Consider the following 27,406-nt stretch of genomic DNA (forward strand, 5'->3'; position numbering starts at 1 on the left):
TTGGAAGGAACCAATTCTCTGCAATGCAGGAATTTTTTGCCCGACGTGGGGCTCAAACCCACAACCCTGAGATTAAGAGTCTCATGTGCTACCAAGTGAGCTAAAGATGATTAGATTCTAATCAGTATTCTGTTTGTTAATCCCTCTCCTACCAAAGAGGTTGCATAGTATCGATTTCAGGAGTGGTAAAATAAACGTACACACGGACGCACGCACCCTGAGTAGAACCAAAATAGAGACAAGCGAGTTTTACTTTTCCTCAAGGTTTGACACTCTGAATAAAACAGCACATGCCAATTTAGTTTCCACAATATAAAAATCCCCACAAGAGGAAAAGGAGGGGGGAAGTGGGAGGGAGAAGAAATTTAAAAGAGCACCGCCTAATTCAGCAACTACATCAGTCTAAGGAGCTCTGTGTTTGTGGAGAGAGAGAGAGAGTTTACTGTGTCTTTCAAACTACTGGGAGCTTGACGGGAATATTTGATGAGAAAGGAAAAAGGTGCCCTGGATTTATTTTCTTGCTCATTTCTTATTCTTTAGAATATTATTGTCTGAAGTTTGTGCTGCAGAATATCTTGGAAAAAAATAACCCAGGCATACTGGTTGGAGACAAGGAGTTTTCTCTTTAAAAATTCACACACCTCCGGCAAGGTAATACTGATTGTTTCCCTATGTATGATTCATTTATAGATCTAATTTTGGAAGGGAGAGAGAGCAAGCACATAATTCTATATTTTGGATAATTCAATGCTTTGCATGTTAGGGGGATGCCCTGAGGGTAAGAAGTGTCTTTAAAATGAAATTGTGATGCAAATACCATCATTTCTATGCATTATTGATATGCCCACAAAGTGCATGCACACATACATACACATACAGACGCACACAATGTCTACAAAGCTTTGATAAATCCATCATTTAAGTACTTTTACAGCCAAGTAAGGTGTCTGTAATTTGTTTAGTGCTTTAAGAACTATATTCATTTTCTCAAGTAGGATTCCTCTCCTTTTTCTTTCTTTCTTTCCGTATTTAATAACTAGCACCGCTAGTTTACAATTGCACAAATATTGAGCTAACTTGGGGCACTGATATATTTTTCTCCTTGCTGGGGGTTCCAATTGTCTCACTGGTTGCTATATAAATTTATGTGGAAAAAGAGGGTTGATAATGCAATGTGTGTGTGTGTGTGAGGCACTGGAATCATCTCTCTGCCTCTCCTTTCACCCCTGTGCTCCCCGCCCCGCCCCCAATATCCTTTTGTGTTGAATGGCTGCTATGCTAGTAAGACTTTAAAGAGGAATAGCATTATCAAGCCTGTCACAGCAGCTCACCTTCTCCCAGGGAGATTGGATTCTTGATAAGTCTCTGCAATGTGATTTGTGTCAGGCCAGTAGCAACATGTACTGATCACCCCAAGCGAAAATTCAGAGAAAGAAAGGTTTTTGTGGTTTTTTTAAAAAAAAGTTGGGGTTGTTGTTTTTTTTTTGTAATTCTAGTACTTTTGGATTGATAAAGAAATCACACTTTGGGGATGGGTTCTTGGGTAGTTATCCTTCTTTCTGCCTTTCATTAATTAGAAAACAAAACAGATCCTTCAGAGACTGGCAAATCAGAAAGCAGCTAAAATCCCATCATTCATTAGCTTGTCAAACTGCCCCAAAAGGAATTCAGTCAATGTCACAAGATTTTCAAAAGGGATTTTACAGCAAACAGAATCAGCCAGCTTCCATTTCACCATGCCCTGGATACAAACATTTTTTTTTAAAGAAAGTGTGTTTGTATATCAAACAAAGAGTGAGTTCCCGCAATCCTTATTGGTGTGTGTGGTGGCGGGCGGGGTGTGTTTGTGTGTGCGTAATTAGGTGAAAGGAAATACAGATAGTTTTATTACTGAAATTGCCCAAAAGACAACATCATAACACAGGGCTGTTTTCCGAATGCGGATTGCTACCAGACTCTGAACAGACTTGTTTCTCATTTCATTTTAATGTGATCTGACAAATTGCTTGGCAGAGGTGAGGGTTCTGGGAGAAAAAGGGAAATGCATTTAGACGTCTTATTTTTTTTATTTTAAAAATGCATAAAAGGAAACAAATGGAGGAAACATCACTATCAAGATGATTTAATGTGACCCTGATGATGGGCTGAAATGAGGGTTGGGAGGACACAGTGTCAAAAATGGGGCAGGGGAAGAGTTGTGTAGGGATTGTGCCATTTGCAAGTGCTGCTGAGATTGGGTCATGGCTGATGTGGCAGAGTAAAACACCAACCCTCTATGAGGAGTTTGGCCAGCTTGAAGCAGCCAGAGGGAGGACCACATTGCTGCTTATCGAAACTCTGCCCAAACCGAACATTTCAGTCAGTAGCTACTATCGCTGAGCTTATTCAGAGTTATTGGAGAAGTGAGGGATTATCTCCCTACTTTCCTCTTTCACCTGGACAATTATTGCAACGCTTTAACGTTGCTGTTGGTGTTTGGAAAGTTTGCCACCAGTTGCATTCATCAATGGCTTGAAGTGGATCAATTTCTTTTGTACTAAGTAGATGTAAAGCAATTTCACTAGGATTAAAGTAACTTTCCTTTTGAAGGTCCCTTCATGCTAGAAGGTGGGGACTGGGAAACCTACCCTCTCATTGGCTGCTCTTTCTTCATTATATTGGTGACAGCCTCACCAAAGAAGATGGGAAAATTGTTCTGGTTCTTCCGATGGTCCATCACAGAAGGGTCCAGGTTGGGGAAGGGTGGTTTAGATTTTTTTACCAGGCAAAAGTACAAAATTTTGCTACAAACTCTTGGAAATGTCTGCAAAGAGATGTGGGCCAGGTAAAAACTGCTTCAAATTTCAGTTTTGCCAGGTTCTGGACATACCTGCCAGTGCTTTAAAAGCCAAGTTGGGCTATAAAAGTACTTTTTAAAAATACTCCATTAAAAATACTCCATTAAACTTCTTTAATTTAATTACTTAATTAACCTCTCTTTTTTTGGTTCAGTACATTGCTCAGTTTTATTTGCTTTTTTAAAAAATCTGGTTTTTAGGGCTTTATTGACTGTTGCTAACTGTATTTTATTGTTCTTATGTAATCTGCCTTGAGATTTTTTTACCAAATTACACAGTATACATTTTTAATATCTAAAACTTATCATATACATGTAATAATAACTTTGGTCCTGGAGGGGATAGACTAGCGTCTTGAATTGTCTCATGCTAATGGCTGCTGGGGAGACTGGGTTGGGGGTGCCAATGGTAGATGCATATGGAATCTGCCTTGGGGATGTAGTCAACATAGCACTAAGTCTCTGAGAGTATCCTCCCTCCAGAGAGCCCTGGGATAAATGCAAACAGTTAGCATGTGGGTAATCTAACACAATGCACTTGTGCCAGCACTTGCATCTCCTTGCCAAGCAATCAGGAGAATTTTACCTGATTGGAAAGAGAGGTGTGATAGAATGCTCCTCGCCATTTGGAAGGGAAATTCAGGCAAACAGCTTTCCACATTCAACCCTAATCTCAGTTGTGTAAGGGCTTGTGGTTACTCAAAGCTACACATTTGTCCATCATTTCTTCACATAAAGACAAGCTATAAGGATAAGCACAGCAGCAATGAGCTCCATCTTAAATTAAGCCTATATCATTTTCAGATGATGGAAGTGTTACCCAGTTCAAATCATGTGTTTCTAACGTTTCTTGACTGCTTTTATGCTCCATGTTGCATTCAACTGTGCATCATATGTCTTCTATATAAACATATCAATGCAACGTTGACACCAGGACACATGGTATGCCTTCTCTTGAAAATCAGTTCAATTATGCTTGCAAACAAAACATTGGCAGGTATGGAATTTTTTAAAATAATATGCCATGTATGGTTTGCAGTTGCATTCAGAACCTATTACTTACTAATCCAATTTATCAGATTGTTTCTATACCTTACTTCTGATACCAATAACTATTGAGAGCTATAGTTGTGTAGTAGTGTTGCACAAGGACTGGGAGAGTAGGGCTCAACCCCCCACCCACCCAGCCATGAAACTTGCTGGGTGACTCTCGGCCAGTTAGTCTCTCTTAGATTAACCTTCCTCACAGTGTGGCAGATTCACAAGACAAGCTATTAAAACGAAGACCTTAGAACTGCCCTTCTTGCTCCCTAGGCTGCAATTGCCATATAACCTCAAGGTTATTTTTTGTATGTTTAATGCTTCTTAAATGTTATTTTCAAACCTGCAAAAAGTAAGCTATGCTGCACTTTTTGGAAACCTCAAAGGACATGTTCACACCTTGGTATAAATACAACCCAAGATTTTCACTGATTGTTAACACTTCCACCGAGGAGTCTTTTTTGCACAATGCTGAATATATTGGGCACAATCCAACATATGCTGTTCCCACACAAATTCCACTGGAAAAAATGTGGTACTTGTGGGAGCAATAGCTGGGAGATTAGGCTCACTTATTGTTACTGGCAACGCCAAGCGTAGGCATTCCACTCGTCTGATTTGGCATCCAGTTAGTCTAATGAGCTATTAATATCATACATCTAGATGCTTTATATTTTTGGTAAAAAATATATGGGCAAAGAAACTTTCCCATTCATCATGTGATGTTTTTGCAGGAATCAATGTATATCTAGCACCTGCCACCCCTTTCCTGATGCTTCCTATAGCTGGAATGTGCTGTTTGTTTTCTGGGATACAGTTCTCAATGCGAGAGGCATAACCTTTTCACAGGTGGATGGTTGTGAAAACTGCTGCTGAGCTGAGTTTTTCAGTTTGGCCAGTTACCAGCTGAGCTGACCACATTCCAGCTAGTGTGTAGCAGGCATCTGTGTAGGTGGTCAGTTATTATCCCACCAACATGGAGAGAGCTGTGTATCGTTACCAGGGCAGTGGACAGGAGAGGGGGGTCTGCTGCTTTGTTTGATGAGGATTTAGTAAACACCGAGTTCTCACACTCATGTTATACAATTGATAGCATGAGCTCTTCCATTTCCCAGAGCACCTGTGTGCTCATTTATGATATACAAAAATTAAGAATATAATTCTTGCTTAACATGGACACCCACACCCACACATGCCAGCTAGAAGAAATGCCAAGCAGAGGGGAAGGTGATGTTATTTCTGGAGGCTAGAAAGCTGTCATAAAATCTGATTGGTGGTGTGCCGGGGGGTAGGGGGAGAGAGAGAGGGGCCAAATATATAAAAGTATGCCTGACTTTTTAAACAGAAACATCAGAAACTGATACCCTATCTGCCAATGCCCCAGTTTATAGACTATTCAGTATTCACTTAGCTTTTTACAAAATAGTTGACATCTCCTGAGGGTCAATCCATAACATTTTGCTGTGATAAAGTACAGAAAACCACCAGTCTGACACAGTGGCAAAGCACCCATTGAGGGCGGCAGCAGGCTAGCTTGGGGTGGTAGCAAGGAAGCCACATGGCACCCACAGCTCTGTCATCTAACTGAACACCACCACTCTCTTGCCTGCCCCCCAGCACCTGTTGCCTGAGGCACCCACCTCACTTGGCAGGGGCAGCCCTGATTCTAGCCTGTGGATTCTTTTTTTCAGCACCTCCTGATTGGCTCAGGCTTCCTGCGTCACACCCTGTGACATCATGGATCTATAGTCAGCAAACTGTTATTTAACTGAGATGGCTCAGTCCTTTGCACTCTGATGTAAAGGAATATGACAGGTGACCAAAATCTCTGGGAATCAGCAACAACCATGACTTGCACCCCTACATCAGCTTAAGAGCCCATTCCAAGTCAATGTCATACCACAAGCTGTGATTTCTAAAAAGTTCTGAAAAAATGGAAGTACAGCTAAATGTTCAAAAGCCTGCTTTTTGTTTTAGGCAGATCCTTAAAGGCCATCAAAAACATTACAGTAAAAATTAACTAACCAAAGGTGTGAATGTAGAGGGCAGGGAGTTCAAGATCTTGATTATGGCATAAAGCCACATTTATTCATACATTTTTAATGATAGCCTGTTTCAAATCATTAACTGGACTAGTTATACATCCTGGCTTTATATACATCCATATAAATGGTTAATGTAGTTGCTTGTAATTTTTAGAAAGATCCATTCCTGGCTCCATGGTAATTCCCATTTCTACCTTGCCATCCTAATTATTAGTTTGCACCCATGTTTGCAGTGATAAATTATCTAGGAGTTTTAAGGGACCAGAGAAAGAACCTGTTTGACTTGATTCCTGCCAATGCTGTTCATTGTTCAAGTATCCTTATAGTACAACTCTGTGCATGGTTTCCCACAAAGAACCCTGGGATCTGTAGTCTGGTAGAGTGCTGAGAATTGTTAGGAGGCCTTTATTTCCTTCACAGAGCTGCAATTCCTCGAGTGGTTTATTAAGCCCAGTGCTTTTTTTCTAAAAAATGTTTAGGGGAACTGAGGCAGAGAGAGAATAATTGGCCTTGGGTCACACAGTACATCCACTCACTCTGCTTCCCCCAAGTTTTCTAGGAATGGGAGACTATGGGAACAGTGCTTAGAATACATGACTAGAGAGGTACACAACTACAGGTCCCAGAGTTTCATGTGGCCACAGCTGACTGAACGACAGTGCCATTCTATGAATCAGCAGCGAGGATGTTTCCAAAATGGCTGCCAGACATTTCCAGAACAAAAGAGAAGGAAAACAGATGGAAGTGGTACAGGAGATGAGGAGGAGCAGGGCATTTTTTCCCCGGCTGGAACTGAACCAGGGAGGTCCTCAGGATGAGATCCAGCACTCTTTTTCTAGAAAAATAGCACTGAGGAAGAGGATTTCCTTTCCTATTTTTTTCACACCAATACATAGGCGCTTGTACCATCCCACCATTCTGTGTTATCTGGACATAGCTGCTGGTCCAGAGCCATTTCTGAAGAGCAGCTTGTTGTTCCCGGCCTCTGTTCAGCTTCTCCCCTCACTACCAGCTGCTTCTTAGGGCCCCATAAAGCCTGAGGCACATCCTAGATGGGAGCCTCCCTAGCTTCATGTTCATCCACCTAACTGGATGCATATGCAACAAGTATGAGCAAATATCACATCATCCTGGTTCATGGAAGATGCTCTATTAATAAATCTGTTTAGCACAAAACAGGTGAACCCAGACAGAGATCATTTTGCTTCAGCCAGTTAGAGACAATTATAGTGTATGATTAGCTCTACCGAGGGGAGACTGTATAAACAACACAGAGTTGTATGAAATTCTGCTCTTAAGCCCTTCTCTTCAGAAGGATGTCAAGCTCTGTGCGGACATGTAAGAAAAATTCATAAAATCAACCCTGGGGTGTTTTCTTTTTTTCCAAGGAGCAAAAAGTCTTAGACGTGAATTCTTTGCTCCCATAGACTAAATATGTACCTTCAGGGGAAAGCTGGCACTGCAAAATCGTTCCTAGGTTGCAAAAAAGTACAATGCAAGTACAAGACTTCGCTTTCTTTCATGGCCAGAGATAAATCTAATAACTATACATTCATTTCTGTATTTGGTGCCTTTCTATACTGCCTTTTGAGCGAAAACAGTTAGAAATGTGACATTTTAGATTTCAGCCAATGGAAACGGAAGCCCGAGACAGGTGTTCCCCTTGCATGGCGAGAATCCCATGACAGAAGAGTGGGGCTGGTTAGTGAGATCCACCCCTTCTGTTGTACTTCCACCACCTTGCCTTACCACCCTCTGCGAACTGGAGGGCAAACAGGTCTGCAGTGGGGAATACAATGCATTTGGAGTGTTTTCCTGTGCAATGTAGAGCCCAAATTGTGTATGGTTCTAAATCACAATGGATAATACAACAGGGTCCCCAATACAGGCATTTTCCTGGACAGTGGTGGGACTGTGGACTAGGATGTGGAGAAGTGGCAGAACTACTGGGAAGTCCCCCTCATCCTGTGAGCAGAGAAACCCCTGAGTAGGGCTAGAGTTGCCCTCAAGTTAAAGCAATACATTTGCAATGGATCCATTGGATATGTCTGTATCATACACTTAGAATCATAGAACGGATACAATCAGTTGAAAGCTTCATCCCTGCAATTTCCACCCATTAGTCCTGCTCTTTGGAACAACAGAGAGTGAGTCTGCTCCAGCCCTTCAGTTATTTGAAGACAGCCATCAGCTACCCTTAAGCTTTTCTTTCCCAAGGCTAAACATACCCAACTCCTTCAATCATTCCTCATAGGATGTGACTTCCAGATCCTTTTACCATCCCAATCACCCCTCCCTCTTCAGCTGGTCAATGTCCTTAGAATGTAGAACCCAGAACTGTGGCCTGGACAGCTCTTTAACTGGTTTAATCATTCTTCCTTCTCCCATGAAACTCTGGGACCTGTAGTTGTGTACCTCTCTAGTCATGTATTCTAAGCACTGTTCTCACAGTCTCTCATTCCTAGAATACTTGGGGGAAGCAGAGTGACCCAAGGCCAATTATTCTCCCTCTGCCTCAGTTCCCCATTTGTAAAATGGGAATCATACCACACAGGGTAGTTGCAAGAGCAACCTTAAAATATTTTATATGCAAATGAAAAGGAGTAGTGCGGTAGTTTGCAGGTTCAAAGAAAAATTACGCCCCCCCCCCAAATCAAATAATAAAACCTCGTGGATTTTGCATTCTGAACGCATGGCAGACTAGTTACTTAACTGCTTCGAATTAATGTACACTTCCCCTCCTGACTACCTAGGCGAGAATTATTGGAAGCATGCAAGTTCCTATGATGTGTATAATGAATGGAGGTGTGTGAATGATGCCTGAATAAAAGTATAAACATTCCACAGGTGTCGGCCAGTTGGGATGGAAGCTGAATGCCTGCAGGGGCTGGAGGAGGAGTTAATCATCCTAAGGAGATTTCACATTTCCGCCATTTAGAACTTTGCTATGTGGAGCCATAAGTTCAGTGTCAGGTGTTCCTATGAAATCCTATAGCAGAGCCCATGCTCAGGGCAACGCTTGAAAACAGCTGACACTCTGAATGAGTGTTTGTGACACTTTCATGGCAGTGCTTTAACAAGGGCTCTTTTCATGTGCAGCCCAGGCTGGAGCCGATTCAGCTTCAGTCAGTGCACCATGATTAAGGATGGAATCCTGGTGTCATTTAGCAGTCCTCAACAGTGTGGTAAGGCAAAGGACAGACCAACCACACAAGCAATAGCCATGCAAAGGTTTCATCTAAGGGTAGCCAACTTCATGCCTTCCAGGTATTTTTGGCTATAGCTCCATCATCCCTGGCTATTGGTCATGCTTGGTGCAACTTACGGGAATTGTAGTCCACAACATCTGGAGGGACCACACTGACTACGCCTGAAACAGAGGATGCCTTCAAATAGAAGACTGACTTCTGACAGCCCTTAAGATAGAGGGCAGTACTGGCTAAAGCAGGAAGCACTACAACCCTACAACTTGAATTGAGGGAACACCTCCAAGTAGTAGCCAGCAGCATGCAATCCTTGCTTGCAAAATGCAAGCTTGCTATACTAATGTTTAATATTTACTAGTGATACGTGTGTGTTCTACTTTGTTCCCGTCTTTTCTTCTTTAATAGGACGAGCTCTGCTTATATTCACAGATACAAAACTACGTCTGGCAACTGCTTTTCTCTACCTTGGAAGCAGATACGTAGGACAAACTTCTAAGAGGAAGGCGATCGAGTTGTTTATAGCCATGCAGGTCCCCCAAAATGGGATCTATACAGCGGGCAAATGTATACCTTTTTAATGGACCAACTAATTATTCAGCAGCTGCACACTTTCAAACCTTGCAACTGAAAGTTCAGCAGAAAACTCACACCTTGCTTGAATGGTGTATTTTCTTTTGCCATTCCAGTTTTATAGGCTATGAAATTTGACACACTAAGCCACCTTCTCTGGCCAAGCTGTAACTGAATCAACAATCCTGATAATTTCTTGGCTCTCTGAGCCTACAAAAACGCATGCCAAATCAACCATTGAGTCTCTAAGGTGTCATATGAGATTATGCCCAACGGTCTGGCCATGTAAGCCACAGCACTGAGAAATGGGATCCAAAAGAGTGACTTATTTCCTTGCACCAGCAAAGAGGTCCATTGTCACAACACCACTGGTAAATGCCCCCATGCCATAGATTCAATGGCCGCCCTAATCATTTAACCATTTGTCTTTCCTAGAAAGATGCTCGGACGGGCAGGCTGTATAGTTTGCAAGCCATAATTGCCTAATTTTCCTCTTTGGAATCAGAGGGACTTTTGTCTTGTTCTAGTGTTAAACAAACCTCCTCTGTCTTGATGGGCTTTTCCTTTATTGTACTGTTTCAGCACCATTTAGTATAGTTCCAACTAAAGGAAACTGCTCATCTTAAATGTTTGCACATTTTGTTCTGCCTAAGCCATATAAGACCCACACAGGTATAAAGGCTCCAATATCACATCTTGTGACCCTCTAAACCGACTGCAGCCAATCATTCATGCTTGGCAAACCTCTTGGGACTGCAAAAACAGGAATTATCAAGCGCCTGGCAAACTACAATGTGGAAGTTGTGTAATCAATACATATGTCAATCTACCTCTCATTCACCTATTCCCATACTAGGAATTCTCTGAATCCCATATAAAACTATATTTAACTTCCAGTCCTGCATGCAAAGCTGAGAGTGTTCCAATAAGCCACTTCCTCCAACTATTTTTAAAATGACCATAGTCCCCTACTGTTTATTATGCTATTACTGAAGCAGCTTTTTTACCGAGAGAGAGAGAGAGAGAGAGAGAGAGAGAGAGAGAAGGAAAACATCTGCATATGTAGAAAAGACTGGGCAAACTTACTCCTGAAGATTAGTGACAGTAAACCGCTTACATTGCCCTAGATAATCACATCATGCCCATAAAGAATTTCTGTTTGCACATGTAATCCACAGGTGGAAATCAAATACTGAAAACCAGCACTTCCATTTAAAAACATAAGATTAGCCATGGTCAAACTGCTTGTGAGATTAAACAATCCACTGGTAGAAGCTCTTTAATCTTCCAGCTCCTTCAAAGGGCATTCTAAAAGTCAGACTATCAATAACATAATTTAAAAGGAAGACATTCTGTGGCTTAGGTGTGGTTTCAAAACATCTATTTTCTTTTAAATGTTAAAACTTTCCCAATATTATTCTTCAAAAGAAGGAAAAGACGGTTGCTTTAAAAATAAAATCTCTTTTCAAAGAGATATCTGATTGTGTGATCAGTGTGTTCAAAGTGACAACCTTTCCAGGTTTTAAGGCAGTTTCAGCCAAGTGGGCTTGTGGGTCATCAATGCTATGAATCAGAACTCCTGTCCTGTCACACATCTTCAGAGTGCCCCAAATCCACTACAATAAGTCAAAATCTCCACAAAAGCCTCTCTTCTACGAGGTATGGCTGCTGTTTGGGTGCCAATACTGATACTCTGGTGTGATAGAAGCAACATGAAGCAAGTAAGGAGGTAAAAAAGCCTTTTGTTGGGTCCCAGGATTTATCTACACAAGGTTTTGGAATGGTTGTATGATTCTCTAGATAGAATTACAGACTGGTTTTGTTTCTCCCACACCTATGTCCTTCCAAAAAGCATTCACCACTGACTTCAACCTTAGAATGTTGATGCTGCTGCTGCTACTATTATTATTTAGTCTTTAAATCCAACAAAAAGAAAACATGTTTTTTAAAAAAGCATGTATAGTATCCATTCAATGAAAAATAATTTAAAAAACCACATCCCTCTGATAAATGTGTCAGTTTTAAAAATAAATAAGCAAACATTGGAAGGAACTAGGGTATTCTGAAAGGACTTCAAGAAAGATAACCTTAATCTACTCAAACAATAATAAACCAAACCACAGATGAATGGTAAGAAAATGAGATTTTTAAACTAAGTGAGGAAGTATTTGATATTTTATTTTTACTTTACAGTGAACCTGATTAAAATTCCAAGACTCTCATCATGAAGTCAAGAACAACAATTGCAACAATATTTGGTAAGTAGCCAAGTAAGGGGCATACTTTCATATTTTACAATCTCTGCTTTGTTTGCTTGCTTATATATAGCCCACCCTATCCCACAGATTCAGGTTGGGTTACACCAATTCCATCAGAAAAGACAGATGAGCCACTCTCTCTGAAAGGGTTTAAAATCTAAGATAATTGATATACAAGGTTTGGAGCAACAAAGGTAGATTGTAACAGTACTGATGTTTTATTTGGAGAATTTTAAAACCAGTATAAACAATAAGAGGCTGCAGTCCTATACACCAGGGTTATTGGAATGATGGGACTGCAACTCCTATCACCCTTGAATTTTGGCTGCAGTGCCTAGGACTGATGGAAGTTGGGGTTCAAGGATTTCTGGAGGACATCATGTTGGCTACCCGTTATAAGCACACAACCTGGGAGTAAGCAGCATGGAACTAAGGGAAGCTAATCTCTGAGTACACATGCATAGGATTGCACTGTACATTCCATAAAACATTCAATGTCATGCAAACTGATGCTGCAAATGTCTGCTTCCCTCACATTGTCCGACTTGCTCTGTTTCAGCTCTGTTGCTGACTTGTATCTATGCCACCAAAGAAGCCACGAAGAAGAAAAAGTCCAAACTATGTAAGTGAAAAAAGCAATGCACCTGACTGATGGAAGATGGGAGCTTTCAACCTCAACCCTGTGTGAGAATAGGGAGAGGCTTCATGTGTGGTATTCACTGCACATCTTGGGGGCATACCAGATCTCTTCCGCTTAAAGCAAGATACCAAAACTGGGGTTGTATCACACAGCTTTAAATACGTAAGAAAAGTGCTGCTTGATCAGGACAAAGGGCCATCTAGTCCAGAATCCTGACTTAGAAGAAGAAGCAGCAGCGTTTGGATTTTATATCCCGCTTTATCACCACCCGAAGGAGTTTCAAAGCGGCTAACATTCTCCTTTCCCTTCCTCCCCCACAACACTCTGTGAGGTGAATGGGGCTGAGAGACTTCAAAGAAGTGTGACTAGCCCAAGGTCACCCAGCGCTGCATGTGGAGGAGCAGAGACATGAACCCAGTTCACCAGATTACGAGTCTACCGCTCTTAACCACTACACCACACTGGCTCTCAATGACTTACTCTTCTTTGCCTAAAAATGTACACCACTTGAGTACTAAAAACAAAAATGGCATTAAGTGTATATGAACAAGCAGCTGCTGACATAACACTTCTGTGTTAATTGCATGGTTTCAATGCTACCAAGAGCACCAATATTAAAAATAACATTCCATTTGTGCCTTACAGATGTTCCTCAGATCGACTGTGACATCAAAGCTGCAAAGATCATCAACCCTGAATTTATCGCTAAGTGTCCCTCTGGGTGCCAGGATGTCAAATATCGTGTCTACGGCACCGATATCTATGCTTCTTTTTCCAGTATATGTGGCGCTGCTATTCACAGGTCAGCAGGGCTGCCCTTCAATCTAAGACAGCACACAGAACCACAGGGAAATATGATTGTTGCTTCAGTGGTAGAAACTCACAAGGTGTGAACGAATTATTCTACAAGCTTAGTAGCTCCACAGTCGCTTAAAATAATAATCCCTTCTCTCCCTTTAACTTTGCTGCACTTGATAGCTAACCAGGTATATACTGTTGCACATTTACTTTGGGCTAACAACCTTTTCGGGGTAACAGCAAGCACTCTGTAGAGAGCTCACAGCAGTAGGATGAACTTGGCTTTCTCACAAAAGGTGTGCATACCTTTAGGTTGAACACTGGCATGAACGTCTTGCTTCTCCTTCAGACAAACTTTAGCTTTAGTTTTACCTTTCATCAATTTATCTTATTTGTTACTTTAAGAGGAATTTCTGTAAAACGGGAAAAGTTTAAATGCAAAACTATTACTATTATTATTATTTACATTTGTATACCGCCCTGTATCCCGAGCAGTTCACAACATAAAATTACAAAATATCAACACAATCCAAATGAATAAACAAAATCAAACCCTGTTCCAATAAACACATTTAAAAGGCCATAGATTGTCTAGTTATAGGAAAATATTTTTGCTTGATGCCTAAAGATATGTAACGAAGGCACCAGGTGAACATCCCTGGGGGGAGCATTCCAGAAGAGGGAAGCCACTCCAGAAAAGGGTGATTTTTGTGTTGTCACCCTCTGGACTTCATGGAGGAGCCTTACATAGAACGGCCTCAGGTGAAGATTGCAGGTTGTGGCTCTGTTCATATGGGGGGGGCAGGGCGGTCCTTGAGGTATTGTATAGGTCAAATCCAGCACTTTGAATTGAGCCTGGAAGCTAACTGGCTACTAGTGCAGGCAGGCCAGGATTGTTGTAATATATTCAAACTGTCTTGCTGCTGTGAGCAACCTTCTGGATTCTGCACCAGCTGAAGTTTCTAAACTGCCTTCAGAAGCAGCCCCATGTAAACTACTGTTGGTGGAAGGAGGTGCATTGGCAAACATCACAGGAGCCAGTCAAACAATGGAACCACAGTGATGGATTCCATGTTTGGGCCTTGGTTGGTCGGTATGTGCTGTGGGTAGAACTCGTTGATCTTAATTTGGAAACTCTGAAATCTTTTTTTTTGCTCATCAGGGTAGATTAAGCACGTGGAAGTGATTCACATCAGAGGTTTAGACTAGGTATATTCCACCTAAGAATTATCCTTAGTCCTGTAATTATAAAGTAGCTTGCCAAATGGCTTTAGCGCTGCACTGTGGAGTTAATGAGCACCAGAAAGCACAAAAGCACACACACACAACAACTATCTGTTGGGTTAGAACAAGTCCAGTTCTGAGGGGAGTCTGGAGAAAATGTGTAAGGCACCTGGAATTCTGCACCTGTGTGGGTTAGGCTTGCCATTCAAAAGCCATTCAGCATTCGAGGGTGTTTCTGAACTGAATGCCTTATTTTTGCAGTGGTACAATTGACAAGTCTGGAGGGAAAATCCTGGTTCAAAAGGTTGCTGGACAATCTGGCTACAAGGGTAGTTTCTCCAATGGCATCCGATCGTTGTCTTTACCACGGTGGCGGGAGTCCTTCATTGTTTCAGGTATTTTTGTAGCTAATCTCTTTGTTTTTGGCACTGCCATATTTTGAAAACTAAAAATCAGATGATCTGATTATTGATACTGAAACGTTGATACACAACCATTCTGGAAACATAGCTCTATGATGGGAAAGTTTCAGCATCCTTAACGATAGTCCCCAGGATTGTTTGGGGGCAGTCATGACTGTTATCAGTGATATAATAGCGTTTTAAATGTATAATGCAGATGTGGTTTAAGTCTGCAGGGGTTATCTGGAATAATTTTGCTTTGGGGTATTCTTTCAAGTAATTCAGACAAGCCAGAGATTGAAACCAGTCTGAATCACTTGAAATTCTTCCCCTCTACTCAGTAATTCCCACTGCAAATACAAAAATTGCAATAAGTCATCTGTGAGTGACATCTAAATAGCAAGCCAAGCTAAGCTTGAGCAGTTGAGCCGCATCCATTGCAACTGAGTTCATTGTCTACAAGCCAAAAATAGTGGCATTTCAAAGTTTAAAACAAAAACCATACTGGCAGTGTGTTTCCACTTAGCAAACAATTAGGAGTGTGGGATTTGCCAGCTTGGCCAATCAGGATCTGTACAAAGACCCATAGAAAAACAAAGAATTAGGGCTAGGAAGCCAAGCTAGAAAGCAGGATATTATGAAGCGTGAAGAAGAGAGGCAAGTTCACAGGATTCAAATGATGAGCACACTAGGAGGTATGCAAATTGGCTGGTACTCACTTTCAGAGTATTGAAATGTGCTGGCTTATGTGCAAACGAATGACTCCATTCAGATCAATGAGAGCTCCCTGCTAAAGTAACGCAATCTGTTCTGGATGACTTTGGGGAAGTTATGGACATTATATTCATCTTAGTTTTCCATGCAGCAATTAAAGTATTCATTTGAAAAATGATCAAAACTAACTATATTGCCAATTGTTTCTTTAAAAAGAATGTATTTACACATTTAGGATTAAAACAAAAAAACCAAGGATTGGCAAGCCAATCTAATTCACTCCCTCTGATTAATTACATACTTAGTCTTGGGCATGTTGCAGTTTTATCACACATCAGCCTGAATTTCAGAGTTGTGTATATTTAAGCCCATTGAAATTAAGGAGCTTGATAGTGCAGTCCTATACATGCCTACTCAGATGTAAGCCACATTGAGTTCAGTGGGATTTACTACTATTGGGTATATTTCATTTAATTATTTAATTATTTAACAAAATTTCCATACCACTTGATTGCAGTAAAACATCTAAGCAGTATACACAAGAGATTAAAATTGTAAGAAAATTCAGTTAAAACAGATTTAAAAATAGTTAAAATTAACAATAGTGATTTAAACACATCTACATGTCTGGCTAGGTCTGGCATATAATTGTTTGTTGCTATAAAAGTTCTTAAGACATTTACTTACCACTGTAAATGTTAAAAACATTTACCGTTTCTAGAAATGTTGCTTTATAATGTAGTTTGATGTGGGAAATGTCAAGAGAGGTAACATACAATGTGGCACAATGAAAGGTTTATGGTTTGTAAAGGTAAAAGGTAAAGGTACCCCTGCGCATACGGGCCAGTCTTGACAGACTCTGGGGTTGTGCGCCCATCTCACTTAAGAGGCCAGGGGCCAGCGCTGTCCGGAGACACTTCCAGGTCACGTGGCCAGCGTGACAAAGCTGCATCTGGCGAGCCAGCGCAGCACACGGAAACGCCGTTTACCTTCCCGCCAGTAAGCGGTCCCTATTTATCTACTTGCACCTGGGGGTGCTTTCGAACTGCTAGGTTGGCAGGCGCTGGGACCAAGCAACGGGAGCGCACCCCGCCGCGGGGATTCGAACCGCCGACCTTTTGATCGGCAAGCCCTAGGCGCTGAGGCTTTTACCCACAGCGCCACCCGCGTCCCTATGGTTTGTACCAGACTATAACTGTCACGATCTCCCATATGTGGTTTAAATGTGAACTCAAATGTAGCTTACACACATATTGAATTCTTTCACTATTATCATGGTAAATCATGGGCTCTAATAACAATCTGTAATGAAATGGAACTTGATTAAAAATTATGTATGTGGTAAATAAGGGGAACCACCTAGAGGCATGGGTTTTTTGGTGAGGTAGTGTTTTACTTGCATCCATGACATAAATCTTGGTTAGTTCAGTGGAGTGAGTTTTGTTATATTAGCCTTGCAAACAACCACCACCACCACCTCAGGAGACATGAATGGCAAAGCAATGTGAAGTTGCTTGTTCTTTAATATTAAAGCGGTTTTACGCATAAAAGGTACTAGGCCACCCACATGTTCTTTTGTACCACAGAGCAGCTGGCGTGGCAGATCTTGCGGTGAATAATTGAAAGCCCTGGTGGAAATTGCAAAGGTCTAATTACCTGAATGCTGATTTAAGAACTTATATTATGCTAAATATGTATATCTTATACTGCATTAGATATGTGCTGTAGATCTACTGTATTAAAATGTGTTTGCTTTATTGCAAGGTCATGTACTCTCTCTGATTTGGCTTTTCTTGTTTGTTTTTGTTTCTTTGTTTTCCACAGAGGGCAAACCCAAAAAAGGTGTGCAGTACCCATCAACACTTGAATATTCATCTTCCTCAAACACACCTGTTAAAGGCAAGTGTAAGATTTTCTGCTGGAAGAGTGTGTGTGTGTGTGTGTGTGTGTGTGTGTGTGTGTGTGAGAGAGAGAGAGAGAGAGAGAGAGAGAGAGAGAGAGAGAGAGAGAGAGAGAGGAGTGTGTGTGTGTGTGTGTGTGTGTGTTGTGTTCTTCCATATACAGCTCCACCTGCACTATACATGTAAAGCAGCATCTTACTGCTTTAAGTAGTCATGGTTTTCCCCAAAGAATCCAGAGTTCTCAAATTTGTTAAGTGCGCTGAGAGTTATTAAGAGGCCCTATTCCCCTTTCAGAGCTTATAGGGACTGGGAGCAAAGGCTGCCATATGAGACTCAGCAACACCATGCCAAGTGTCCAATAAAGCTGGTAGCAACCACCACACACAAGCACCCCAAAAGAATGTGCGGCTGACACTAAATTCACAGCACCTATAGTTTTGCATTTCTGCAAATAGCAGATAGAATTTTCTTTGATATTAATTCACTATATTTCTATACTAATATAGGAGGTTCCCAACGGAAAGAGTATCGGACAACTGCAGTGCCACTACAAACTACACAAGGTGCATTTACAACAGCAAAAGCGGCTATCAGGACAACCGAATTGGTCAGCACAACTCCAAAGCCAGCAACAATCCCAACTACAGTCACGACAACCATCACTATCCAGGCAACTACTGGTGTAGCTACAAAGCCTCCAGTTGCGATTCACAAGGTCAGAGACATAGGTGAGCAAAATGGCAGAGGTCATAGTGGCTTAACAATGTGTTTGTGCTATAACAGGAGTGAAGAAATTTCAACCTGTGGGTCTAGTTAGGCCTCCCCAAGCTGTCACTTATAGTGTGACAAGTAAAATCTCAGCACAGCTAAATTCAAAAGGAAGACTCTGGCATGTGTTCAAGCCAGGTTGTGAATTCATAAAACTCTGAAGTCAAGCAAAGGCTGCAAAGGATTGGATTTATAATTTACCTGATGCCGTAGGATGGGATATCAGTTTAGTCGACAGTTGGGTGGCCATACCAGGCAGCAAGTCAGTATGCCAAGTTCAACGCCTGAGGGTCAGTTCACACAACCAAAGTCCAAAATCCAAAGGTCAGGAAACAAGGTTCATGGTCAAGCCAAGTCCAAAGTCCAGTAGTCGGGATACAATACAGAGTCAAACCTGAAGCTCAGTCCTGTGGCGGTCCAGAAACACCCAAATCAAGGCCCATCAACATGGGCAGCTGAGAAAAAACACCCCCTCAGCTCTGCTTCCCTTTTGTAATTTCCATGCTGATTGCAGCATCTGGGCTTGATGAGGCAGGTGACCCTCACCTGCTCCAAGCCTACTTCAGCTGAGGAATCACACCCCTCCTCCCAGAGCTAGTTAGCCCCACCTGGTCAAGTAGGGAGCTGGACTGTGGGCCCTTACTTGTCTCAGCCTCCTAGAGTGCCACTCCCGCTGCTCCCTACACCTCAGAGATTCTGTATTTATGGGGATAGGGGCCCCTCTGGCTCTGGTAATGGGTCTTGCTGCTGTAGTTCCTGCATTGATGTTCACCCCCTCCCCATCCTCTTCTCTTACTCTTACAATTTAAAGAAGGATCATCATCTTCACAGAACAGTGCACTTTGGCCATTTGTTTTCCATCGCCTCATTCTCTGTTTTGCATAGATTTTTCTCCTTTTCCATTTGCTATAGTGAGGGCTTCTTTGGTTTGTTCTTAGGGAATTGTTTAGGGAAGCTTTTAATGTTTAACAGAGTATTGTATTTTAATATTTTGTTGGAAGCCATACAGAGTGGCTGGGGAAACCCAGCCAGATGGGCGGGGTATAAATTATTATTATTATTATTATTATTATTATTATTATTATTATTAGGTTCTAGCAACGTCCATCCAGCTTACTCCTCAGTAGCAGCTGTAGCATCAAGTAAGTACAGAGGCAGTGCATTGTCATACCACGACTGCAATCCTAGGAAGCCCAGGGAAATCAGTGGGCTTATGTCTGATTACACACCATGGGAATGTCTTTAAATGGCCTTTGTTTTATCTCTTTCACTAAGGAAAAAGTAGCTTAACTTCAATTATCCCTGTTTTATAAGATGTTCTCAATACCTTCCATCCATGCCATAGAACTACAGTTCCCAAGGTTCCCTGGAAAAAGATAATGACTGTTCAACTAGTTCGAATCTTTCTTGTGACTAGACCCATCTCTACATAACAGGGGTGGGGAACTTTTTTGGACTTCCACGTGCTGTTGGACTCCAGCTGCTATTAAGCCACACTTGCTGGGACTGATGGGAGTTGGAGTCAAACATCTGGAGGGGCACAAGTTCCCCATTCCTGCTAAGAAATATATATCTCTCTGTAATTATTGTTTCATAAATCCTATATTTAATCTCAGTTGGTAGAGCCTGAGAATCTTAATCTCAGGGTTCTGGGTTCTGAGCACAATTCAAAGTGTTGGTGCTGACCTTTAAAGCCCTAAACCATGCATAGGCAAACTCAGCCCTCCAGATGTTTTGGGACTACAACTCCCATGATTCCTAGCTAACAGGACCAGTGGTCAGGGATGGTGGGAACTGTAGTCCCAAAACATCTAGAGGGCCGAGTTTGCCTATGCCTGCCCTAAACAGCCTCAGCCCAGTATACCTGAAGGAGTGTCTTCACCCCCATCGTTCTACCTGGACACTGAGGTCCAGCGCTGAGGGCCTTCTGGCGGTTCCCTCACTACGAGAAGTGAAGTTACAGGGAAACAGGCAGAGGACCTTCTCGGTAGTGGCGCCTGCCCTGTGGAATGCCCTCCCACCAGATGTCAAAGAGATAAACAACTATATGACATTTAGAAGACACCTGAAGGCAGCCCTGTTTAGGGAAATTTAGAATGATTGATGTTTTAATGTATTTTTAATCTTTTGTTGGAAGCCGCCCAGAGTGGCTGGGGAAGCCAGCGAGATGGGTGGGGTAGAAATACTATTACTATTACTATTATTACTATTATGGGTTTGAGTCTCACGTTGGGCAAAAGATTCTTACATTGCAAGCGGTTAGACTAGATGACCTGTGTGCTTCTATGTTAAAAACTAAAGGATTAGGACAAGAGTCTCTTACCTCCTACAGCTATAAAATTATCACTTTTAAAAAGAAATGTCTTTTAAAAATAGTTTTGGGAACTGCAAATAACATTTTCTGTTTTAATGCATATTTTAGGGCAGGTTCAAGCTGTACAAGGAAGAACCCAGAATCAAGGTATGTCCTACCTTAAATGGATATATATTTTCTTCATTTAAGCTAAGTTTAGTTTAAAGTAATCATATTTAGTAATTACAATTTATGTTCAAGTTTATATATTGACCAGTAAAATATTTTTAAAGCATTCAGAGGCAGTTCCAGCCATGCAAGTAACAGAAATATCGCTCGACCTAATACAGGTAAAACCTTCATATGATTTTTAAAATGTTTTCCGGTTATAAAAAGCAGCAACCAGAGCCCACTCTTAAAGACGTTCTCTTGGAAGTTAGTTTCCCTGAGTTACCTACAATTACTACTTAGGAAATACGCCTAAGAAATACTGGATACAATTTAGCCCAAGTTAAGAATTTTAATTCCCTGTTATTTCAGTAGAAGATATTGAAACACATGCTCGACTCTCCCTGTGAAATCGCTGGGATTTAAAATAAAAAGATTTGGCTGGATTGCAGCCATTCTGATTTTGCAGCATTTCTGTATTGTTATTATTTATTAAACTTATATACCACCCTATACCCACAGGCCTGTAGTGGTCTGCTAGTTATCCTCTAAAGTTCAAACTACCTGAGTCAAGTTATTTTGTAGGAGTTGAAATCCATAACCCATTTACATCGCCAGAGCAGTTCTAATAAAGTGAACAGGACTGACCTGATTAAATTATGTATAGATTGCAACCCAAGCCCAAGAAACGTCAATTGACTTCCGTGTGACATTATGATAGCATTTCAGGCTGTAAATGCTGAGGGGCAGAGTGCCCATCCTATTAAAAATTGCTGAAGCTAAACTGTCTTGACGTACAGGGAAGTCCCTATTAATACTACCCCCAATTTAAAACTGGTGGTTCTTAGGTAATGAAATAGACTCACCAGAATTATGCCTCTGTGTATTAAAGTTGACCCTTTTGACAAACCACACAGGTCTTCAACGGCAAGAGCCAATTGTCTCATTCCGGAAGCCTTCCACCTCTCCTGCCAATCTGGGTAAGCTTCCCCATAAACCAAGGCAGATTTTGACAGGATTTGTCACCTAGATTTCTCTGGGCTTGTTAGTCTGAACCAGAAGCACTACTTCCTCTCACCTCGTATGCAAAACATCTATTGTTTTCAACAGAGCAGTGCTTGAATCATCTGAGTATTCTTTTACATCCAGTTCCCTATGTCTGGTGCTCATTTCAGGCAGTTTCCTATATATGCAGAATAAACTTTAGTCTTGATTAAAGTATTGTTTCTAAGGGCCTGGTGTTTCACTGCAGATCTGTACTGCAACATATCCTTGACATGATCATAGTGCATTAGTAGTGGGTTTAGCCTGCTTTGGTTTGTTCTGCAGTGTTTCCCAAAGCTATCTATCACATTATTGCTATCTGGAGGGGCCGTATTGCAATAAAAGCGAAAGCAAAAATAAATCAGAACATTTCTGGTTTAAAAAGCTATGGGATTTCATCAGGAAGTGGCAGGATATGTGGTTATTGGAAATAAAGCAAAAACCAGAAAACCTTTGCAGATGCAAACAGTATTGAAAAGGAGGTCACATATGACTGCCCCAATAGCATCATGAGCACAAATCACCCGTCTCACATCACAGTATCTGCCCAAACACTGGAAATTGAGGCTGACAAAAAACAACACAAAAGGCAATTTCCATAGTGCATCAGCCCCTTCTTTGAGAAACAATCATTAAAAGAAATGGGACAAGCCAAAGACCCAGGAAACAGCTGGCTTGTCACTTTTTTGTTGTTGGAACAAACAGTATGAAGAAAGCCACATAAGTACCCTCCTCAAAAGTTCATGTCAAAACTATTTTTAAAAATTCATTTGTTTCTGGCACAGAATGTCTCTTAACTTAATATTTCACTTAAGGAAGGATCTGCCATATCCATGTCATGCTCTATTTATTCTGCTTCTTACATATACTTCTGCTTATTCTCACATATACTTCATTTTACAAAGGAACCTAAAGGAACAGCATTTGTTCTGTTAACTTCAGATTGGTTTGGGTTAGTGGTTTGCTTTTCTTTCTTTTACTTTTAAGTAATTACTGTTTTTCCCTCTTGTGTGTGTAAGCTATAGAAACAGACTTGTGGAAACTGGGATCAAGCCTTTTTGACACAGGTAGTATTACGCAATGTTTTCTAATCACCAACTCTGTCATTTTAAGGCTTTCGATTGGAGCTGCACCTTTACCTGCCTCACACCAGACGTAGGTGGGTGTGGCTTGGAAGAAACAGCCTCATAGGCCAAATTAGCACCCCTAATTGCAAGGCCTAATTAAGTCCACAGACTAGAAGCTCCCCCACTTGCTGCTTTAGGAAGAAATTACAAGGCCCTTTTTACATGAGAAGCATTTGCATGCTATATGCAAGAAATCTACCTGTATGATCATCAAACACATTATAAACTTCCACAGAAATGTTGTGAACGGTGGCTATCCTGAGTATGAATTGGGCGAATCCACACTTACTTTTTGGCCTGGGCTTTCGAGGCACAGGTCTGCACTTCAAAGCTATATGTCCAAACACTCTTTCTTTTGCAATTCACAATTTGGGTTTCCAATGGATTGGTATTTGTGCCAATCCAATGGTGAGGAGTGGGTTTTTGCGGGGAAAGCTCCAGAGCAAAAAACAGAGCCACTCAGACATGGAGCTTTAAAGTATGGACCATGCCTGGAAAGTGTGGAGGAAGTCTCCGCTGCCCCAGGGGCTTTTAAAATGCTGGCGGTCGGCAGCAAAGCCCTCCTGTCCCCGGAGCTTGCGGGGCGGGAGGTGGGGAGAAGGGCTTTTCTTCCCACCGCCAGCCTTCAGAACAGCCTTCTGAAGGCTGGCAGTGGGAAGAAAAGCCCTTGTCCCCCCCCCCCCCAGCCTTCAGAAGAGGTCGGGGGACAGACTGTCCCTGGACCTGGTCTGAAGGCGGTTTCCATAGGAACGCATTGATTGATTTTCAATGCATTCCTATGGGAAACCGTGCTTCGCAAGACGAAAAACTCGCAAGAAGAAAAAACTTGCGGAACGAATTAATTTCGTCTTGCGAGGCACCACTGTACACAGGTCAGAACAGCCAAAAGGTTTACATTTCCAAGTTGAATCTCAGCACATGTATCAGGATGTTAAGAGATTACCATCAACAGAAAGTAAAAACACTCTAAATGTTCAGGTGGATGTCTGGATACCTATTTGCAGGCAAGATTATTCATCACACAGCTTGAGGTGAGAAAAGGGGAAATTTTCCAAGGGACCAGAATACAATAAAAAATTAGCTCAGTGATTAAGTTTGATGCATGCTGATTATCACTTCAAAGAGAATTATTTTTAGTTTGTATGTGACAAGTATTGCCTGAGTGGAGATTTAATGAGCCTGGACAGCTGTGACAACTCAGTGGTGAAAAAGCTTAATTGGCTTGCAGTGAAGCACCAAGGCAGCGTGAGGGAATATTCCCAGGACTGACAATACAGTCTTCAAGCTAGCCTGGGAACCTAGAAGGGCTCACTAGAAAGGGCTGCCTTTTCAATGTAGTGCCTTTTCTCAGTGATACATGATGGGTGGCATTTTTATTAAAAAGAACTATATAATTATCTAATTGCATTCAAGTAGTGGCCTGAAAGCCAGGCTGCAAAGGAAAGACCTCCCTCTACAGCCTCAGCTTAAACTCAAACAACGGCTGCGGCTGCAAAGTCAGAATGAGAATGCTCTCCCGACTCTTTTCCAGCTGTGAATCGGCACCAAATTCAAAAGGAAGAATTAGGAGTGCAGCTAGAGCACACTCTCAGTGCTTTCTTTTCAGTTTTATCTTGTGAATTTACCTGTCCATGACACCTGGTGATGGATGGGGAGGGTAATGGGCACGGATTGAGCCAAGCCATACTGTGAGGTGAAGCTTTCCTACTGCTGATCTAATTTTCAGCTTTCTAGAGGTGTAAAGTTCAAATAAAGATAAACACCACATGGACCATGTTGTTCATGTTTCAAAATGAAATTGTTGTGGGGTAAATTCCATGTAGGATGACACAGTGCATAAACACAGTCTAATGTGCGGAACAGAGCCTTGTTAGCCCCATTTTGTGGTATGCCCCAAAGTGCAAGAATACCTGGTGATAATTTACAGTTCATTGTGGCGAGACAAGAATTTACAGTTCATTGTGGTGAGACAAGAACTCCTTTCTATGTTTCCTCATGGCACATGTAATTATCCCACCTCTTATATCAGCAAGTAGGGCTGTGAATTTTAATCAGTAGGTGAATGAACCACACATATAACAGCCTAACATCCATGAATTCTGAAGTCAAAAAAGCTAGTAGCTACCACTATATCTCAGATGTATGTGGTACATTATTATTTATACCCTGCCCATCTGGTTGGGTTTCCTCAGCCACTCTGGGTGGTTCACAGCACATGTCAGAACATACTAAAACATCAAACATTTGAAACTTCCCAATACAGGGCTGCCTTCAGATGTCTTCTAAAAGTCAAATAGTTGTTTGTTTCCTTGACATCTGAAAGGAAGGTTTTCCACAGGGAGGGCTCCACTATTGAGAAGGCCCTCAAAAATATGATGGTGTCATCATCTCATGCCCTTTGCATTTAATAACTGACTGTGTCATTATTGATCATTCCAGGTTTCAGTTCCAAGGAAGACGTGGTCCCCAAACCCCTGGAACCAGTTTCACAGGGAAACCCAAGTACGTGCACCAGCCAAGTATTGGCACCTGAGAGTCTGCCCTTTCAAAGCTTCAGCCATTGGGAGGAAGGGAGAGCCTTCTTAGAGGGCTTCCCCATTGTGATTTCTGGGGGAAGGGAAAGAATGGATGTATCAGGGTTCAAAGATGTCATCCGGGTTGCAGTGGAATCCACATTTTGCTAATGAGCTTAATTTTTGCTGAATCCATTCCTAAGTTTGCTGAAGAGAAATCACCCAGGACTAGTTATTGGTTTTTACTGCTGCGGACTGAGCTGCTGTTTACCCTAGTTGTGATTTTCAAGATAATATAAACTGGATGTTTGAGGCACACATTTGCAAGAGCTGCAAAAGTTTGCCTAAAGATTCAGTGAAGCAGCCCAGGGTGTTACTCCTTTCAGTCCCAGACAGCATGCTCAATGGGCAACCCATCCTTTTAGCTAGAGGGTTTTAGTCCTGGAGCATAGGTAGGCAAAGTAAGGCCCGGGGGCCAGATCCGGCCCAATCGCTTTCTAAATCTGGCCTGTGGACAGTCCGGGAATCAGCGTGTTTTGTACATGAGTAGAATGTCCTTTTATTTAAAATGCATCTCTGGGTTATTTGTGGGGCCTGCCTGGTGTTTTTACATGAGTAGAATGTGTGCTTTTATTTAAAATGCATCTCTGGGTTATTTGTGGAGCATAGGAATTCGTTCTCCCCCCCCCAAAAAAAATAGTCCAGCCCCCCCCACAAGGTGTGAGGGACAGTGGACCGGCCCCCCGCTGAAAACGTTTGCTGACCCCTGATCTAGAGGATCACTGGTCCCCTATCCTTGCTCTGTTGCCATGGTAAAACCATCAGGGGCTCCTGAGCAGGCATTATATATATCTGATTATACAGTAGGGTTTCTTTTTTCTGACCCAATATAGAATTCTATTTAAAGTGACGCTTTATCCTAACTTAGGGGTTGAACCGCTATGTTGTTGGACTGCAGTTCCAATATCCATGAACATTGATTATGCTGGTTGGAGCTGATGCGATTTGGAGTTCAGCATCTGGAGGGGGCCGCAGATTCCCCATTCCTGTCTTAAAGTACAAACACAATTGGAGAAAAAGCTACCTGGTGTAGGGAAGCGTGGAGGTTTTTCTGCCAGGCAAATCAGAATGAGAGTTAGTTTATATGCAAGGGTAGTGGGTTTTTTTTTTACAATACAATATCATAATAAAAGTGCCATTTTACTAGAAAGAGAGGTGCCGGAACTCACTATGAATGCCTCCCTCATTGTCTTAGAATGGCAATGGCATCCACCTGAGAGGTGCCAGAACTGAGTTCTCCATCAGACCAATGGTCCAGCATCCTGTTCTCACAGTGGCCAACTAGATGTCCATGGGAAGCTCACAAGTAGGACTCAAGCAGAGGAGCACTCTACCTGCAACTGATAGTCAGAAGCACACAACCCCAGCTGTGGAGGCAGAACATAGCCATCATGGGCCACAAGCCTGTTGATCCTCTCTCCTTGCCCCAGAGGCATTAATTTCATTCTCAAAACGTGCCCTCCTAATTCTTGCTCTTAATGCCATCAATATCAATCTTAGATAATGGCTACTCAGGGAGAAAATTTATGAATCACTTTTAAATAGCTGCAGGAAAGTGCTAATTTTCCTCCTAAAATAGCAAGGCGGGTGTATCTGCCTCACCAGGTTTTATCACAGTTCTCCGCAAATAATTACTGGATTTTGTCAGGGGTTTATGCTTCTGGAGCCAATCTTGTAATGAAAGGAATGCCATGCAGGAGCCAGGAACAATCCCAGCAAACAGTACAAATCCTGATTCGGAGTAAGGAAGTTGGAACACACTCGGAACAAGATCACTCACAAAGGGTTTTGTAAAGGGC

General features: G+C 41.9%; 1 protein-coding gene across 1 annotated transcript in view; it reads left to right on the forward strand.

The window, feature by feature from the left end:
* The first annotated feature begins 384 nt into the window (after positions 1-384).
* VIT (vitrin) overlaps positions 385-27,406 on the forward strand; it is a 34,431-nt gene continuing 7,409 nt past the window's right edge. The window contains exons 1-13 of the mRNA XM_053382794.1: positions 385-651; positions 11,892-11,956; positions 12,516-12,578; positions 13,242-13,398; positions 14,880-15,013; positions 17,558-17,632; positions 18,141-18,362; positions 19,494-19,544; positions 20,825-20,863; positions 20,989-21,045; positions 21,781-21,843; positions 22,927-22,974; positions 25,474-25,536. Of these exons, the coding sequence (XP_053238769.1) occupies positions 11,923-11,956; positions 12,516-12,578; positions 13,242-13,398; positions 14,880-15,013; positions 17,558-17,632; positions 18,141-18,362; positions 19,494-19,544; positions 20,825-20,863; positions 20,989-21,045; positions 21,781-21,843; positions 22,927-22,974; positions 25,474-25,536 (1,006 nt within the window). The 5' untranslated portion in view covers positions 385-651; positions 11,892-11,922. The remainder of the gene's footprint in view (positions 652-11,891; positions 11,957-12,515; positions 12,579-13,241; positions 13,399-14,879; positions 15,014-17,557; positions 17,633-18,140; positions 18,363-19,493; positions 19,545-20,824; positions 20,864-20,988; positions 21,046-21,780; positions 21,844-22,926; positions 22,975-25,473; positions 25,537-27,406) is intronic.

Source organism: Podarcis raffonei, chromosome 3 (genome assembly GCF_027172205.1).
Source record: "Podarcis raffonei isolate rPodRaf1 chromosome 3, rPodRaf1.pri, whole genome shotgun sequence".
In the NCBI taxonomy this organism is placed as follows: Eukaryota; Metazoa; Chordata; class Lepidosauria; order Squamata; family Lacertidae; genus Podarcis; species Podarcis raffonei.